The sequence below is a fragment of the Anolis sagrei genome, chromosome 1 (genome assembly GCF_037176765.1).
Source record: "Anolis sagrei isolate rAnoSag1 chromosome 1, rAnoSag1.mat, whole genome shotgun sequence".
NCBI lineage: Eukaryota > Metazoa > Chordata > Lepidosauria > Squamata > Dactyloidae > Anolis > Anolis sagrei.
The window spans coordinates 169,060,855-169,078,986 of NC_090021.1; the positions used below are offsets into that span (position 1 = coordinate 169,060,855).

At 44.8% G+C, this 18,132-nt stretch overlaps 1 protein-coding gene across 1 annotated transcript; it reads right to left on the reverse strand.

Moving 5' to 3' along the window:
* Window positions 1–698: 698 nt before the first annotated feature.
* FZD5 (frizzled class receptor 5) lies at window positions 699–9,248 on the reverse strand. The gene has a single exon (XM_060782624.2). The coding sequence runs from the start codon at window positions 8,830–8,832 to the stop codon at window positions 7,072–7,074; it is 1,761 nt and encodes a 586-aa protein (XP_060638607.2). The 5' UTR covers window positions 8,833–9,248; the 3' UTR covers window positions 699–7,071.
* Window positions 9,249–18,132: the final 8,884 nt, after the last annotated feature.

Sequence of the window (18,132 nt, forward strand, 5' to 3'; positions counted from 1 at the left end):
TAGGAGGCCACACATTGCTCACCCCAACTTTATATGCTTAGTTTGGCCATGGAGAGGTTAACCCATCTATTTTAGGGAGTTGAAGGAAGGGAGCAACACAGTGGCTCCTCCAGAAATGGTTCTTGGCTTTCTCTTGCCCACAAAGCACAAACTTGCCAGTACTTCACAAAACTTCCTCGCTAGTTTTTGTCCTGTCTCTTTTCCAGAAAGAATGCATTCCTGTAAATTTTTGTTTTCTATTCACCATAATCACAAACTCGATCTAAAAAACTATGCTTGTGTTTTCTTTGCAGTCCACTTTGCACAGACTCTAAATACATTCTCGGGTTTCTTTTATATTTTCACAAAACGCAACATGTACAGCTATACTTAAAGGCATGTGATGTTCTCAAAGTCTGGGCCCTAGAGGGAACAGCAAAGATCTTTTTTCAAAACAACAACAATCATTTTCATTTGAGTTAGTGTAGCTTGTGGTTCCATTACGTTGCCTATGTGTAATTCCATACAGGAGCTGTGGTTTTGTCACAGAATTTTAAAAAGATCATGGACGTTATGATCTGCATTTTAAACAGCCTGGCATGCCGAGTGCCATGGGACCACGTCCGGTAAATGATAGATTTCTGAAGACTCAAACCAGCCGTCTTTCTTGTAACAGAGAATTAGCCCTTGACCATAGGTACAAAAATCATGTTTAGGCATTTATTAAGTTGACCAAAGTTGGTTTATTTCCTCTTAAAGCTTTTTACAGAATCAACTGTGTCTTCTTTTTTAAAACGGTTTTGGCATGGTATTGTTAATCATATTGCAAGTAGTAGCTCCATCTCAACAAGGCACAACTGAAAGAGCAGCACAACCTAAGCATGAATCTAACATCAAGTACAGCGATTTAATGCCCCAGGTTTCCATTCTGTTATTGGTACCACAGACAGCGTGAGAATGTACATCCTGTTCCAACCCGTATCAAAGGCTCACTAGGGATTCAGTTATATATAAACATAATTCTTTTAATACAGCTATTTACATGTTATAGCAACATGGTGCAATTTAGTTTTGAAAAATATTAAGAGTACACAATATCTTGAGTAAAGGAACCCTTGTGAAACTATTGGTATTCCATACGTTGCAGTCTTCTGCCTTTAGGGTACAATTTCAATAAATTTCTATTTTACTTGTTAATTTAGGAATTATATAAGCAGCTATCACCCTCTCAGTTTTTTTGCCGTAAACAGCATGTTTCTAAAACACTGAAAGCATAGTGTTTCTTATTTGTGTTTCATAAAGATGCTGTTCTAGTTGTATTAAATTATTGGTTGTATATCAAGGTTGAGAAATGTCAAGCAAACATTTACAACTGGAATCAGAACTGATAAACAGCATTTCAACTAATTCCTCCTTCTAGCAGTCCATAGCTGCTTCTTGTTAGCCATGTGGCATAAAGGAGATTGTCAAGGAGCCAGTAAGTCATAATATGCAATGTGAGACTTTCATAAATTGAACAAGACGGATGTAGTCCAACCTGTTACACAAAGGCAGACGAGTCTATACCTTAACCAGGACCTGCCTTTCCCCCTTCTTTGGACGTTGTGTTGAACATTTTTGTCCCCAGACCTCAATTCTCCTGGCACAGCATATAATTAAACAGTGAAAAACAAAAATAGGCATTAAAACAGATGAGGATTTTCAAGGTTCTCACCCAACTGTCTTTATCATACGTAATACAATTTGTATTTCTTACACCTTGCCAAAAATATATGTTGTTCTGTGTGATTTGGTGAGGAAAATACGAGGATATATATCCAACCCTCGTGAGATAGCTCAAGGAAGCCAACAGTAATCTAGTTTGTTGCAGTTTCCTTCTTTGGGAAGCAATGGAAGGATGTAAAATCAGACACTGGTACATTTTCTGTTTGGGAACATAAGAAGCTGCCTCACATTGATGTTCATGCAATACAATGTGTCCAAAAAAGGTATAAGGATGAATTTCTCAAAAGTCAAAATCTAGGATGGTGCACTAGCAGGTAGCAAATTGTTACATTCAATGAAGTTCTTTCTACTCCAGTTATTGCTTTGGCCAGAAAATTGGGCACCGATTGAAAGGTGCCAAATTCTCCTCCCTGACAAATTGCACCACTGGAGGCATACATAGAATACAAACTGGATAAAGTTTGAATTACTAGGAAACACATCCTAGTAGCGTGAGCGGGGGGAAATAAGGTTGTTGAATGTATTTCTTGAAACATAAATTAGGGTAACAGCGTGCAAATGGGTTGATTTCAGTAATTAAGCATGCCTTATATTATTTGGAAATTTGAGAAGGTTTAGTACTGATGCACTTTATGGCACCTGTCAAGGTATACCAGACCTCCCAGGTCTTTTTTATTGTTGGAGAGTCTACAGAGAAGAAGTCTCATTGCTAAGGTATACAGTGTCCCATGATTTCTTCATGGAAAAAAGAATAGCAGCAATTATGACTCAGTGACACCTAAGACGAAAACAATTGTTTTAATTAGTGATGCTGCTCTGCAGCTTCTAACAAACAAAGCTGTCTTGGAAAGGCAATACAACAGTTTTTTTAAGTAGTAGATACTTTGGACCTCTCTGGGGTCAGACCGCAACTTCCATCGCGCTACCTAGGTTTGGCTGCTGCAAGAAACAAGAGGTAATGTGTTTCCAAATTTCTACCTCAGTAGATGGAAGTAAATAAACCATTAAGTCTCCTCACACCTTAAATGTGTCATGACAAGCCATTTTTGGAGTAGGACCCACCTAACGTGGGATCTTGTGTGGTAGGTATAATACAGACCTGCAGCTGAGGCCCTCACTCCCTGTGGATGATGTGGAAGCCAGCCGATAAATGCTTGTTGCTACAACACATTTGAGAGTCAATCAGGAAGACTCAGATTGCCATACAACAAAAACAAACTAGTTGTTCCAAAGGATGAAATTCTTGTTTGTAGCTCAATAGTTTGTTCCAGGAAAAAAAGAATACTTTAAATGACTTGAGTTGGATATAGTCACAGTTTTTAAAACTACAAACGGAAAATTTGGCCTTGGCCTCCAATGTTCTGCCGCCTAACTTTCCTCTGCCTTCAGTGGTCTTCAAGTGGGAAAGGGGAAGAGTTCCCACCCTGGCCCCAGTAGCTTGCCTTGAACTTCCTTCTCCCCTCTGTGCCTGTGCGCTTAACATTTGACATCACCAGTGCCCAGCCATCCGGTCCAGGAACTGGATGTGACCTCTCCAAGCTGCATATTCCTTTTGGCTAACCCCAGCAGTAAGGAGCAGATGTGGAATGCCAGGGTCAGATAAAGACTGGAGTCTTTAGACCTACAGATTGCCTCCATCTCAGCAGCATCGGAAAAGAACTGCTGGTGACTCTCTTCTCATGCTGTCCTGCTAATGTAAGAGCCCACATTAATTCATACATCTTACTCTTTATGGTAAGAATCCCTGGGGAAGAAGTTACAGGAATGTTGAAGGGATAAGATAGCTTCCAATAAACTTAAACAAGCTGCTAGTGGAATATGGCAGGAATACTGGAAAGTTCTGATTAAAACAGGTCAGAAACTGTGGCTTATTAGCTATTTGGGACTAAAACTACCACAATTCCTCATAAACTCTACTGGGAAAGACTGATAGGAACTGTAGGCCACAAGCCTTTGGCAATCCACAGCTGCCTGTCCTGAATGCAAGTTTTGAAGGGCAAAGTGGCTGTAAGTGACAAGCCACCATGTCCTTCAAACCCAACTAGCCAAAATCTAAATGAGAGCTAGTAGTGTAGTGATTTGAACACTGGAAACCCACCATGGCAACTCACTGGAAACCTTGAGCATGTCACACATTCACAGCCTCAGAAGGGAGGCAAAGGCAACCCCCCTCTGGACAAATCTTGCCAAGAAACCCCCATGATAAGGTTGCCTGAGAATCACCGTAAGTCAAACTATTTGGAGCTTCACCATCTAACCTAAGGAAATACACTGGCAACTTTAGAAAAAAACAGTAGTTATTTATTTCTCCTTCAACAATTCTGGATAAACATTTGTGACAGCATACACTTATGAATGTCTACCCACTGAATTCAGGGCAACTTAGTCGCATTGGTTTGACTGGAGGAGAAGGGGGGCGAGTTAAGGATGATTCATTATTCCAGTGAACTGAGTGGGGAAATGAAATCCACAGAAAAGCATTGCCTGGAAAAAAAATATTTGATAGTCTTTGAGCTGCTGCAGGGGTCAGACATGATGGCAGTCTGTGGGGAAGCACACTAGCTGGAATTCAACCTGCATTTTTCTTGGGTCATGGTGATACCTTCCCTAAGGAAGAGCAAAATGTATGGATGTCCGAAATTGATCTCAAAGTCTTCTGGAATAGCTTCACCCTGTAGACAGACATGAAAGTTGGGTTCCTTCCCTGTTTTCCAGTGAGAGGAACCCCTCTCATGACTGCTGTTCAAAAAGCTGCCCATCTTTGCAGAGGAGACCCAATCCACCACACAACTGCCTTTCTTATGTAGAATTAAAGTGCAAACATTTCACATTGGGAGAGGACCAACAGCCCCTCCTGCTGTATCTCAGGCAAGTTTGCTGCAACTTTGAAAGACTCCCTTGGGCTCCTATGAGAAGGTTTGGGGTATAACTTTAAAAAGTTCCACAGACAGCTTGGAATTGTGACTTTTCTGGGCAATAGATCACAGAAGCAGTAGCCAGCGAGACCACTTCAGTGTGGACTTTGGGGTTTAAGAAGCGGTTGCCCAAAAATGTTACATTTCCAATTCTCGGTTACAAGCTGAATGGCTTCCCTTTCAAGGCGTCTGCAGTCAGTGCTTCAAAACTCAGGATTGTCCTGACTCCCTTCTGCACAGAGAGGAAGACTGATTGTCTTGCTTGCAATGGTTTGATGCCACTGAATTCAGTCAGAAAGGACTGAACTTAAAGCAGAGGCTCATTTTCTCAGGTAGAGGAAAGCATAAAAAAACCCTGGTTTTCTTCCTGTTCAAAACAGTAGTGAAACATTAAATGACAGAGAAACATTGTTCCCACAAATGGCAGGTCGGAGGATAAATAGCCAAAAAGGGAGCAAGAAGGCGAGGGCAATGGCCCATTTCTTTTAAGGCTGAGACCCAATGAATACCTAGTTGGGAAGATAACTCAATGGAGAAGAGAGTAACTTGGTGCATTTAAGCAGACTTCTAAATAAACCAAATTCTGGGCTGATGAAACATAAAGCAGCTTGCTTGCCCCACACTCTGGTTGCTCTTTGGATTTCTTATGTCTAAAGAAATGGTACTGAGATGAGGAAAATCTTTGCTTTGCAAAAAGTGCAGTGGATGCCTACTTACAAGTAAACACCATTCATTCCATGACACTTCTTTCCTGGTGGCGCCACCAAAATATTACCTTTTGGACCTGAAACCCAAGTCTCCCCAAGGTTGCGTTGCTGGAAGAATTTAGGAGGTGTAGTCCAAAGTATTTCCATTTTTCATGCTCATCTTTCAGGTAAGGTCCCTTCCACACAGCCATATAAAGAATATCAAGGCAGATAATCCACAATACCTGATTTGAACTGGGTTGTCTGAGCCCACACTGCCATATAATCCAGTTCAATGTGAATTTTATACAGCTGTGTGGAAGGAGCCTTAGGGTTGCAACTTTCACTGTCATTAACCAGCATGGTGCATCTCAATTCTTGCTAGTAGTAGTTAAACCGAGGCCAACACACTGGGTCAAGGACAGTAGTTTGGAAAATAACTGTATCTCATTTGACTCTGGCATTCAATTTGGCGAAGGCATGAGTAAAATCATGGCAAACAGGTGCCCACCAAAAAATAAATCTAAAATCACACTCTGCTCAATCTAAGTTCCACAGCTGACAATTTTTGGAAAAGCAGAGCCCTCCTTTGAAACTGGGGGCCCTTCCACACAGCCCTATATCCCAAAATATCAAGGCGGAAAATCCCACAATAACTGCTTTGAACTGGGATATCTGAGTCTACATACAGATAATGTGGGATTTCCTGCTTTGATATTTTGGGATAAAGGGCTGTGTGGAAGGGCCCTGGTTTCTTTGTATGGCAAACTTTAGGAGCCAGTGCATTATAAAATTACAATTAGCTGGAAAGGGCGTGAACAAGGATTACTCGGGCTAAGTAAATTAGCTTCCTCTGGGCTAAAGGAAGCATTACATTGGAGACATAGGGCCCTTCCACACAGCGCTAGAACCCAGAATATCAAGGCAGAAAAACCCACAATATCTGCTTTGAACTGGGTTATCTGAGTCCACACTGCCATATATTCCAGTTCAAAGCAGATATGGTGAGATTTTATTCAGCTGTGTGGACAGGGCCATAGAATATTAATCTGCAATCTTCTCCCTGTCTACCTGGACGTAAACCTTCCTGAGATACTTGTGGGCAGACACATCTGTGGGCACACTGTCACGGCTTCCTGAAAGCAGCTAAACAGAAAGGAAGGGCTGCTCAATCTGTCACCACAGCTTGAGAAATTTACCTTTGGACTAAAACCAGAATCTCCCACCCAGCAGGAGCCCTGAAGTAACTTCCATGACTTGATCCTTCGTACTGTTTGTCAAAACAGCCCATCTGCACCTCTTGTTTCAACACTGAGGAAAGAGAGAAGAAGCCAAGGCCTCCTTTGGAGCAATACAAAGCAGGAAGGCGGAAGATCAAGCAGGTCCCTTAATCTTTCTTCTCTCCCACCTCCAATTCTTTCATTAACAACCTCAATCTCCTAAGCCATTCTCCCATGTTTTTTAAAAGGTCACAGATCCATCCTGCATGCAACTCACAATCGGGCCCCCTGCACTCCTTACTTGCCTGCTTTCCGAGAAAGGAGGCAAATCACCATGTTGTGGTGTAGCAAACAAAGTGGCATCTACCCACTGCCACAACACACAGACCCTCTTCTTTTTTTTTCAGAATTCAAGATGAAGCCAAAGAGTTCCACCACAAGGAGACTCAAAGCTTTAGGGACGCTCCCAAGCCTTTTCCAGCTGGGAGCCGAGCCGTGCTTACCTGCTCCCGTCTTGCGTGTATGTGACACCCAGCAAGGTGCTTTTCATACATGGGAGAGCGGGACTTGTTTGTGGTATGAAGCAGAACTGGGCATCCCAGACCTCCCCGTTAGAGCCTCAGTGGCGTCCCCATACATGGCAGAGCTCACGGGCTTTCCACTCCGGCAACACCTCCCCGTGAACCGCTTCCACGACTCAAAAGTTTTGCCAGACCAAATCCAGACCCCCGAGGTGATTCCCACCACCAGGCACATGAAGTACTTCAACATGAAGACCGCATAGTCCGGCCTCAACCTGTTCTTGTCCCCGGGGCAGGAGCAGTTCTGAGCCATCTCCCACGTCTCCCGGTAGTGTTGCTCGTAGATGTAGCATCCCACCACAATAGTCGCCGGGACTGTATAAAGGACGGTGAAGATGCCGATGCGGATCATTAGCTTCTCTAACTTGTCCGTTTTGGTGCCTCCTTGTTTAATGACGCTCCGGATCCTGAAGAGCGACACAATCCCCGCCAGTAGAAACATGGTCCCAGTGAAAAGGTAGACCACCAGCGGAGCCAAAACAAAGCCCCGGAGCTTGTCTAAGTTTTGATTGCCAACATAGCAAATGCCAGCAACTGGGTCACCGTCCACCGAGCTCAAGGCCAGCACCGCTATGGACTTGATGCTTGGAATGAGCCAGGCAGCCATGTGGAAATATTGGGAGTAGCTGGCAATGGCCTCGTTGCCCCACTTCATCCCAGCGGCCAGGAACCAAGTGAGCGACAAGATCACCCACCAGATGGAGCTGGCCATGCCGAAGAAGTAGATGAGTAGGAAGACCACCGTGCAGAGGGCTGGCCCCGTAGTCTCATAGTGGATGTGGTTGTAGTCCTTGTTGCAGGCCACATTGGCGTGGCCCACAACCAGCCGGATGATGTAGCCAATAGAGACAAAAAGGTAGCAGGCAGACAAGAAGATGATGGGCCGCTCTGGGTAGCGGAAGCGCTCCATGTCAATCAGGAAAGTGGCCACCGTGGCAAAAGTGGCGATGAAGCAGAGGATGGACCACAAGCCGATCCAGAAGGTGGCAAAGGTCTTCTCATGCTGGGTGAAGTAGGGCTGGAAGCAGGGGATGGCGCAGTTGCGGACGTGTCCCGTCTCAATCTTGTTGTAGAGCGGGTGGGTCTCTTTGGAGATGGGGACCAAGGGCTCTCGGCATTCGCACACCCTCTTGCAGGCACCTCCGCCACTGCCTCCAAGGGGGGTTTGCTCCTTGTGGGCCCCTTTGGCCTTTGACCGTGTGGGCTTGGTGCCAAAGGGGGGCAAGGTAGTAGTGGCAGCGGGGGCGGCCTCGGTGCGGTTGTAGTCCATGCAGAGCTGCTCAGCGTCGCCCAGGAGGGGCAGCTTGTCGCAGCCCATGCGCTCGGGCCAGGCAAAGCCGTACTGCCGCATGAGCGGGGAGCAGCCGGCTTTGGCTCTCTCACAGACCGAGCGGCAGGGGGGCAGTGGTTTGGCGTAGTCCAGCAAGCAGATGGGGGTGTACATAGCACACAGGAAGAACTTGAGGTCCGGCGAGCACTGGATCTCTACCAGGGGCCAGAACTGGTGCACCTCCAGCCCGGCTTCGTCCTGCGTGTCGTGGTTGAACTGGTTGGGCATGTAGGTCAGGTTGTAGCCAATGCCTTTGCACATGGGCACCGTGATCTCCTGGCAGGTAACAGCTTTGGAGGAAGAAGAGGAGGAGGCTGCGGAGAGGGGAGCCAGCGCCTCCAGCAGCACCAGAAAGAGGCCCAGCAGAGAGCTGTCCCTTAGGATGAAGCCGGCCATGGTCTAGGGCAGAGAGAAAGAAAGATCTGCAAGGCAAGTGTCTCAGATTAGGAGGAGGAGGGCGCACATGGCAGCCTGCAATGTTCCCAAGCTTCCAAGTTTTGCTCCAAACTCCAGCTCCAGCAGGTGGCGCCTCACGGGGGGTAAAAGCCAAGGGGAGTCGCAAAACAAGGGGAGTCCATAACAAAGCGGGCGCCTCAGGAGCGACTCTCCCATCTCCCTCCTCAAAAAGAGTCCGAACGACAGAGAAGCGCGTGTAGGTTTCCCGCGTCCTTCTTCGCCTCAGGAGGAAGAAGGAAAGTTTGCCCGCCCGCCCGCCCGCGCGCCTCCCAGCCCAAGAGGCGCGCGCCACAGAGAGAGAGCTCGAGCTTCTCCCGCTGCCTTCTCTCTCTTCGCCCGCGAGCCACCTGCGCCGCTCAGGCAAGGACTGGGTTGAGAGCCGCCTCTAGACACGCCCCCTCGGGTCTGGGACACGCCCCCAACTCCTGGGAAGGGGGAGAAGAAAAAAACCAAACATTCGCCTCCCGCCCGCTCTTGTTTGTGCGCGAGGAGGAGGAGGAGGGAGGGCAATTCCTGCCCAAGTGGAGCCTCCTCCCGTCAGGCGCAGTCTATCCTTCCACACAGTTGAATAAAACCCCACATTATCTGCTTTGAACTGGAATATATTCCAGTATGGACTCAGATAACCTAGTTCAAAGCAGATATTGTAAGATTTTTCTGCCTTGATAGAATATATGGGTCATATTTCTGTGTGGAAGGGCCCTGAGAGAAAGGGGCGCCTCTGGCTCTCTTACGCCCCTTGGGATTGAGACCCCCTTCTCTCTCCTACCCACCCCTATACCAGGCATGGGCAAACTTGGCCCCTCAACGTGTTTTGGACTCTTAACTCCCACCATTCCTCACAGCCTCAGGCCCTTTCCTTTTCGAGGGGGAAAAGGAAGGGGCCTGAGGCTGTGAGGAATGGTGGGAGTTAAGAGTCCAAAACACCTGGAGGGAGAGCCCAAGTTTGCCCATCCCTGCCCTATACTCAACTACAGGCATGCCCTGAGTTACAAACATCCGACTCCTAGTTAACAACAGGGGTGAGGCAACAGAAAGTGAGGAAATCTACTCCTAGAAAGGGAAATGTACTCCTGAAGGAGTTATGAGGAAGAGGGGCCTCCACTGAAGCTTTCTCACCAATCCTTGTTCCCACAACAAGCAACTGGGACAGAAATTATTATTATTATTATTATTATTATTATTATTATTATTATTATTAGAAACAGAACAAGATGAGTCCACAGCAGACACTCTGCTGGCTGTTATAGTGGATCACACGTCGGACACTTCCCAAGTGTCTAGGACTGTGTGATGTATCAGCGAATAATGCATGCAGATCCCAACAAGGTGGCCTTCTGCAACAGGCAGATGGTAATCTTGTCATCGCCGATTGTGTTTAAGTGCAGGCCAAGGTCTTTAGGCACTGCACCCAGTGTGCTGATCACTACAAATACATTAAAACATTAAAAACAATTCATTAAAACAACAGATTAAGCATGCCAGTTAAAGCCAGGATTTTTGTTCCTGGGTTGTAAATGTCATTTCCTAATTAGTTCGATCATAAAAACATGGGGAAAGTTTATTAAATTTCAAAAGCTTTTCAATGAATATCTCATCATGTCTCAACCAATTCAACCTAGTTTGTGGCAGCCACAAAAATGTGGTTTCTGGAGTATAACAACTACTTTCAAAGTATGTACCACACAATTAAACAAGAAATAACACTTTCAAACTAGGAACAGAAATGTTTTCAAACAGCAGTGTAAATCCAGGCTAAGTCTCCCTCTGCCCATTGGGAGTCTTAGTGCAGATAACTTTGCTCTCTCTCATTTACAAAGCTGTTGCGAAACTGAAATGCCACCCTGTGCTTTATGAATCAATCTGAATACATGTAAGAACATGCATATGTCGCTTGAATTGTGTCAAACTCTAGTATGACTGCCTCTCAGCAAAACTAAGCTTTCCAGAGCCAGGAACGGACTTCCACAGCAGGAGGGCAGGGCCGAGGTGGCAGGCTTTTCAGGGCACCGGGGGGGGGGGGGGGTGAGGGGGGTGTTGGGCAAAGCAGTGGCTCTGGCATACTGTGGGGGAGAAATCAGGGTTCCTGGTCTGATAGGCCCTTTCTCTACTTTTGTTGGGAATGCTTCACTAGGACTAAAGGACAACATAACTTGTTCCACCAATCCCAATAGTTCTCCTTGGGCGAGCTGTAAAGTCTTGGCTTAGGGGTGATATTGGGGTAAATTGGTATGGCCAGAAAACATGCATCTTTAAAAGACTTAGTATTGTATTCGCCACTAATCGCAATCTTGAGTCCCAACATCTGCCATATAAAGAGCGGGAAAGGAAACTCTGGTTCAACTGTTAAGCAGAGGTTGGTTGGTTGTGTCATCATAAACAGGAGGCAAATTATTATTTAAGTCACTTTCTTGCCACCTCAGGCAGCAAAATGTCTTGACTGGTCCCGTAGAGGCAACTTCATAGAATCACAGAATTGAATCATTCAAGGAATGAGCTTGCACACATGGCCATTTCGTAGAACCGTAGAATTGGAAAAGACCACATGGACCATCCAGTCCAATCCCATTCTGCCATGCAGGAATAGCACAATTGAAGCATCCCTAACAGATGACCATCCTGCTTCTGCTTAAAAGCCTCCAGAAAAGGAGACTCCACCAGATTCTGACATATTTCACTGCTGGACAGCTCTTGCCAACAGGAACTTCCTAAAGTTTAGATTAGTGGTTCTCAACCTGTGGGTCCCTAGGTGTTTTAGCCTACAACTCCCAGAAATCTCAGCCAGTTTACCAGCTGTTAGGATGTCTGGGTGTTGAAGGCCAAAACATCTGGGTACCCACAGGTTGAGAACCACTGGTTTAGATGGACTCTTTTTTTTCCTCCAGTTTGAATCCGTTGCTCCATTGTGTCCTGGGGCCCCTCCACACAGCCATAAAACCCAAAATATCAAGGCAGAAAAATTCCACAATATCTGCTTTGAACTGGGTTATCTGAGTCCACACTGACAATGTGGGATTTTATTCAGTTGTTTAGAAGGGGCCCTAGTTTCCAGACCAGCAGAAAACAGATTTGCCCTCCTATCAATGTGACATCCTTTCAAAAGCAAATTTTGGTGCCTTGACACCCAACTCTGCTGAGCCTTAAGATCCTGAAACCTCCACTCCCCACTGTGCAGCATGTTAAGGATCAGAGCTGAGCAGTCGGGCCATGGGCTTCTTATTGATTATAGGAGGAAGCGTGTTCAAAACATGAATCTCAGACTTGTCATGTTGTTGACCGTAGAAAGGAAGTGAAGGTGTCTGGCACTTTCAAAGTTGTCATTTTTGTTGTTATTTGCTATTGTGTTTGATTCAACTTTGAGTGACCCTATAAATGAGACTCCTCCAAGAGACTTTGTTGTTAACAGTCTTGCTAAGGTCTTGCAGATCTGTGATGTACTCTTCTTCATAGTTTAGTGTCATAGAGTTGGGAGAGAACGCAAGGGCCAGCCACATTACCAAACACATTACCAAGGCACTTCTGAAAAATGCCTATCCAACAAGAGAGTTCACCAGCTTGAGGCAGTCTATTGCATTGTCAAGCAGTTCTTTCAATCAAGAGATTCCTCCTAAGAGAATGGAAATGCTTTGGGAATAGTTCTGAGTAGACTGACAAGACTGCTGAACAAAATTTAGGGAGATTAATTCCCCCATCCTTATGGTTTCTTTGGAAAACAGTCATTTCCAAATATACACAACTTGGGAAAGTTACTTTTTTTGGGTGACAGCACACTCCCGCAGTCAGCATGGGTTGGGAGCATATTATCTGGAGTCCTGCCCCCAAAAAGTAACTTTCTCAAACTCTGAACATGATATACCACTTTTGGAGGCTGCTAGAGCTACACACTTTCCAATGATGGTGCAGCCAGTCTCACCCAAACTTTAGAAAGTATAGGAGATGTCTACCAGGTGGATTGGCAGAAGAGTCAGTGATGGCCATGTCTGTCCTCTACATCGCAAACCCAGTCAGTTATTGGCAACAAAGGGCCGGTTTCCTCCCTGGGTTTTGGTGTGGAATGTCTGTGTATTGTTTGGCACAATAAAGTTCTGTGAAGAGGTGCTAATCACTTCAGCCTGGCAGCATTTAGCACCTCTCTGGTGGTGCTAAGCACAATTCATTAAAGTGGCATTTGGAGATGGAGTTGGCCCTGAAAGACATTGTTGTGTTCCTCCTTTCTGGGAAAGGGGGTAGTACTTCTTTCACACCTATTTGGTTTTAGATCTTTATCCTTTTTCATCAAGTGGGTATTACCGATGACATCTGAAGATGGGTAAAGGTTGTGTGTCTGTACCTTCAAATTGGCTGTCGATTTATGGTGACCCCATAAATTACACAGGGATTTTAAGACAAGGAATCCCCAGAGGTGGTTTTGCCAGTTTCTTTACAAGGCTAAATGCCGTGTAAAACTATAGCTCCCACTTTCTAGTGCACTGAACTCTGGCAGTTAAAGCGGTAGCAAACTGCATTAATTCTATAAAACTCATTGTGTCTAGCTATTTTTCTGTATCTTTCATATGTGTTAATAGACTTATCAATCCTGCCATTCTTTTCCCATTTACTTTGGACTACTAACAAGTACCAGCTGCTCTGTGCTGTATTTCAGAGAAAGGAACTGGCAAGACCACCTTTAAATGTTCCTTGTCTAAGAAAACCCTGTGAAATCCATGAGGTCCCATATGTAAACAGGCAACGTGAAGGCGCATAAACATAACCTCCCCTGAATTAGTGAGATAAGCTCAGTAGTAAACAATTTAGAGAGAAAACCAGAACTGTGTTCTTGACAACGGGACTGCAGTCTAGCACAGAGATGGATCAGTCATTAGGTACTGAGTTTTGGAGCAGGCCTATATTCCTTCCATGGGCAATTGGAGACTGAGAATCAGACAGGTTATCTCAGAGTTTTCTAAACAGAAGGAGAAACTTTTGATTATCCACTTGCTTTGGATTTCAGTTTCCAGAACGCCGAGTCAGCAGGAATGATGGGAGTGGCAGTCCAAAATATCTGGAGGACTAAAGATCTAAAGATAGTTGTAATCCAGATGTGCTGGATTACAACTCCTACCAGTTGCAGCATTGCCATGTTAGAAGGTGGTGGGCATTGATTTCAACCAATCCAGAAGACACTAGGTTGGGAAAATCAGTCCAAAGGAACTGTCTCTTGGCTCACTTTCAGTCCCACTTTCCTAACTCGTAACAGCATTCCCACCTTCCAGCAAAGTTTGGGCAATGTTTCAGTCCACAAAGAGGCAGTCAGAAATTGAGCTTGTGAAGCCCTGTTTTCTCCCAAAGATCAAGGCTTAAGTTACTTATTCACTCGGGCTGACCTCAAAGGTCCCTTGCTTTGCATCAGTGGAAGTTGGCACAGTAGTCCCAAAAAGAGAGAATGGACAAGTAAATTGTCCTGGTATGCCGTAAAGCAGCTTCAAATCCTGTGTGCTGTTGTATGAGAATATATTCTTGCTGTCCCCAAAACATTTAAGACTACTAAATCCTGGCTCAACATGAGTTGCAGAGGATGTTTGCTTAGCTGTCGATGTGCCCCACAAGAGGTAAAGAGGACTTCTCAGCCTCCAGGGCTCCCTGCAAGCCACAAAATGGGAATGCAGTAGTAATTGCAAACAAGTCATGGTAACAGAGTCTAGCATATTGACAGAACTTGTTCATATATGGCTATATCCTATTCTTATTCCCAACTAGAGTAGAACCATTGGATCAAATGGGTTAACCTCTGCATTGACACATCACTCAACAATAGACTGTATGCATCTCCTTTAAATGGGGACTAATCAACAACAGGATAAAGATGTCATCCACACCACATGTAAGAAATTGTCCTCAGTTCTTGGACTGCTAGTTGTAATACGTCTGCACAGAGAAATCAAAGTTACTAAAGGAATGTGAGAACGGAAAATAGAAGATGTCAAGGTATGACATGTTCATTTCAATTTTTTGGCAATACTGGAATTTTGGACCCTGAAATAAAATTTCAAGAAGGTACAGAATTCGTTTTTGGGGGCAATGTTCTTATTTCGCCACCCACCACATATTACTGCATGCAGATTGAGAATTACTGGGTTAATATGAGCTAGATGTATATATCTGTCTCATACAATGAGCATGTCACTCACTCTTAGCCTCAGAAAAAAAAAACCCATGATAGGTTTGCCATAAGTCAGAAGGCAAACAACAGCTATACCTAGGCCAACTCTGTTGGTTGCCTGGCTTGACTTCTTTATTGACTTTGTAGTCACCTTATCACTGAGACATTGGGGAGAATAACAAGAATGTTTCCTCACTTTAATCCCAAGGGCAGCCCTGCCAAGACTGTCACTAGCACTCCCATTTTAGAGGACGATAACTGAGGCTGACTTTCTCAAGGCCACCCATCAAGTGTGTGGCTGGAGCCATGGGACGAAGAACTCGGGCCTCCTGGGGCAAAGCTGAGTGGCTTCACCGGGTACAAAGCTATTCAGCTTCCTTGATGGTGGGGACTTTTTGCTATCCACTTTTCACAAAAGAAGATTAAAGGTGTGCCCTCCAGTCTTCTCTGCCTGTAAACCAATTTGTTTAAATGCCCGTAAGAAAAGTCTACTGACACAACACACAGCCGAACACATAACCCACCCCACTGATTGTACTCCGTGTTAAATAGCATGGCTTTTTAAAAAAAAAAAACAAGAGAGGATAAAATGCCATTCCTAATTCGCATCCCATGTGTAAACAGCTTGAGAAAGGCTTAATGCTACATCAGTCTGCTTTTTATAAACACGCTGTCTATTATGCTTGGAGGCTGGCTTAAAGCAGCCTGAATGGGAGAGAAGGAACACATCAAGTTAGTGAAGTGGAAAGGTTAAAGTACTGTATAACCTATTAACCTTTCAACATGTGCCTTTGTCCTTCCCAGTCTGCTCTAAGAATGTTAACTCTTTCCCGTTTCCCCCCTCAGAGCTGAATTGTCACTTGTCTTGGGCATAAATGATTTCATTTTTGCCCGGCTTGCATACTGTGTGGCTATTCTGATCTTGTTTCAATGGAAAGTAGCAGTTAGTTATTTATAATTTCATTTGCTTCTTATGCTTAGTAGCTCGCATGATTCCTATGGCTCAGGACACTATGACATTGTATTTCAACTTTAATTAACTTCTAAACAAACTTGTAAGACAGGTTAGCTCTGTGTGTGTGTGTGTGTGTTTCTTGGCATGTCTTCCGGACCCTCAGTAGTTTGCATGACGTAGATACTAACACATGTGGCTTTCTCCAATGCGAACATGCGTTTTTACGTTCCACCAATTTGATTTCTGCTTGTTGTGTCACTGTTAAAGGTACAGTAGTCCAGACCAATCATGTTGTTATTAATTGGTTAATAACTGGGGCGGCATACAGGGAGCATACAACTCCCATGTTACACCAGCTCCACTGGCTGCCAGTTTGTTAACGAGCACAATTCAAAGTGCTTGCTTTGGCCTATAAAGCCCTAAATGGCCCCAGCCCTATTTACCTGTCCGAACGCATCTCCCCCTATGAACCATTGTGGAGATTAAGATCCTCCAGGGAGGCCTTGCTTTCCATCCCACCATTGTCACAGGCGCGATTGGTGGGGATGAGAGAGAGGGTCTTCTCGGTGATGGCCCCCTGGCTATGCAACTCCCTTCCTGGTGAGATCAGATTGGCCCCCTCCCTCCTGTTCTTCAGAAGGATGGTAAAAACTTGGTTGTGGGACCAAGCTTTTGGGGCAGGGCAATAAAACAGCAATAGGAAACATTACCAGGTCAATTAGATTTGATGCAGATGACCAAGACAGTTTTAAACAGTATATTTTGATAATTGAGATAAATGTTTTTAATGCTTATGTATGCATGTAATGAATTCTTGTCCCAGCATTGAATGTTTGCCATAAATAGGCTGTGCTCTGCCCCGAGTCCCCTTCGGTGTGAGAAGGGCAGAATATAAATGTTTTAAATAAATAAATAAATGTTGTTGTTGTTGATGATGATGATGATGATGATAGGACTCAAAGCAACTTACCATGGAAGTGAGAGATTTCTGCAGGGTGGACCTAATATATTTTGCTGCCTAGGTGAACCAGCAAATGACATCCCGTACCTCCTCAAATCAAGGTGAGTTAATGTCCCAAAGTGGACAAGTTACTTTATCTTATGAGGTAGAAAGTCTCACAAGCACGACTTCCGATTCATGGCAGTGGAATAACATGTTCATGTGTCACCTTTTCATGGCACCAAAAACTTAGCAGCTGCAGAGGCTGCTTCACTCCACAGAATGAGAGAACTGGAACCCAGCTCCATACCGATGGTGTTAGGAAACCCTCAGAGGTATTCTCTTGCCATTATGTTTCATCTTTAAACCTCTCTTGCTAGCCACTGTCAAGCCTGCAGCTGCTTTTTATGGGTGAGAAGGTATAGAATTCAGGCCATGAAGATACGACTGCTCTGGGCTCCCAGGGGAAGGGAAAAGGGGATGCACTCCATCTCTGTGTGAACCTAATTTCCCTTTCCCTCCCAGCTGAGTGCAGCTGTTACTTCCTAACCTGATTCCTATTCTCTCCCCATCACTACCAAGTATTGACAGCTGATTATTCTTCAGGGCTGGACTGTTGCTGTGGCAGTTTTTTGTTGGATGTCAGCAGAGCTTTGCAGCTAAGGAAGACCTCCACTAATGATTCACCGAGGCAAGCAGCATTCAGAGACATTCTGCCAGCTCTGCAATAAAAAGTGTCCCATGTAAGTAGACATCACAGCTAATAGTCATCTTCCCTGATTCACTCCTCCTTCCTTTAACAAAAGTTGATATCCAGGTAAGGCTTTCTCATTTTTCTGTTCCCTCTCTCACTTCTGAAGACCATTTACTAGATGTTATCCTGGACCTACAGGTGTCCTGATTGATAAATATACTTAATGTTCTGGCTGGATTGTTGTAGATTTTTTCGGACTATATGACCATGTTCTAGAAGCATTCTCTCCTGACATTTCACCTGCATCTATGGCAAGCAGTGATTCCGGCCATGAAAGCCTTCGACAGTTCTGGCTGGAGTTCCTACTTTTTCTTTCCAGCAAAGCCCCTGTGCCTTCAAGAGCTAAATACTACTCATTCTCTAGTATCTGCAGAGGAATGATGTTCAGGCAATATCAGTCCTCCTGAGATTTTGGAAAGATGTTCTACTTGGGTTGGAAATGCTGGATTTAT

What these genes read in the sequence shown, in the direction of transcription:
- FZD5 (XM_060782624.2), bottom strand. Translation starts at nt 8,832, where the DNA reads ATGGCCGGCTTCATCCTAAGGGACAGCTCTCTGCTGGGCCTCTTTCTG.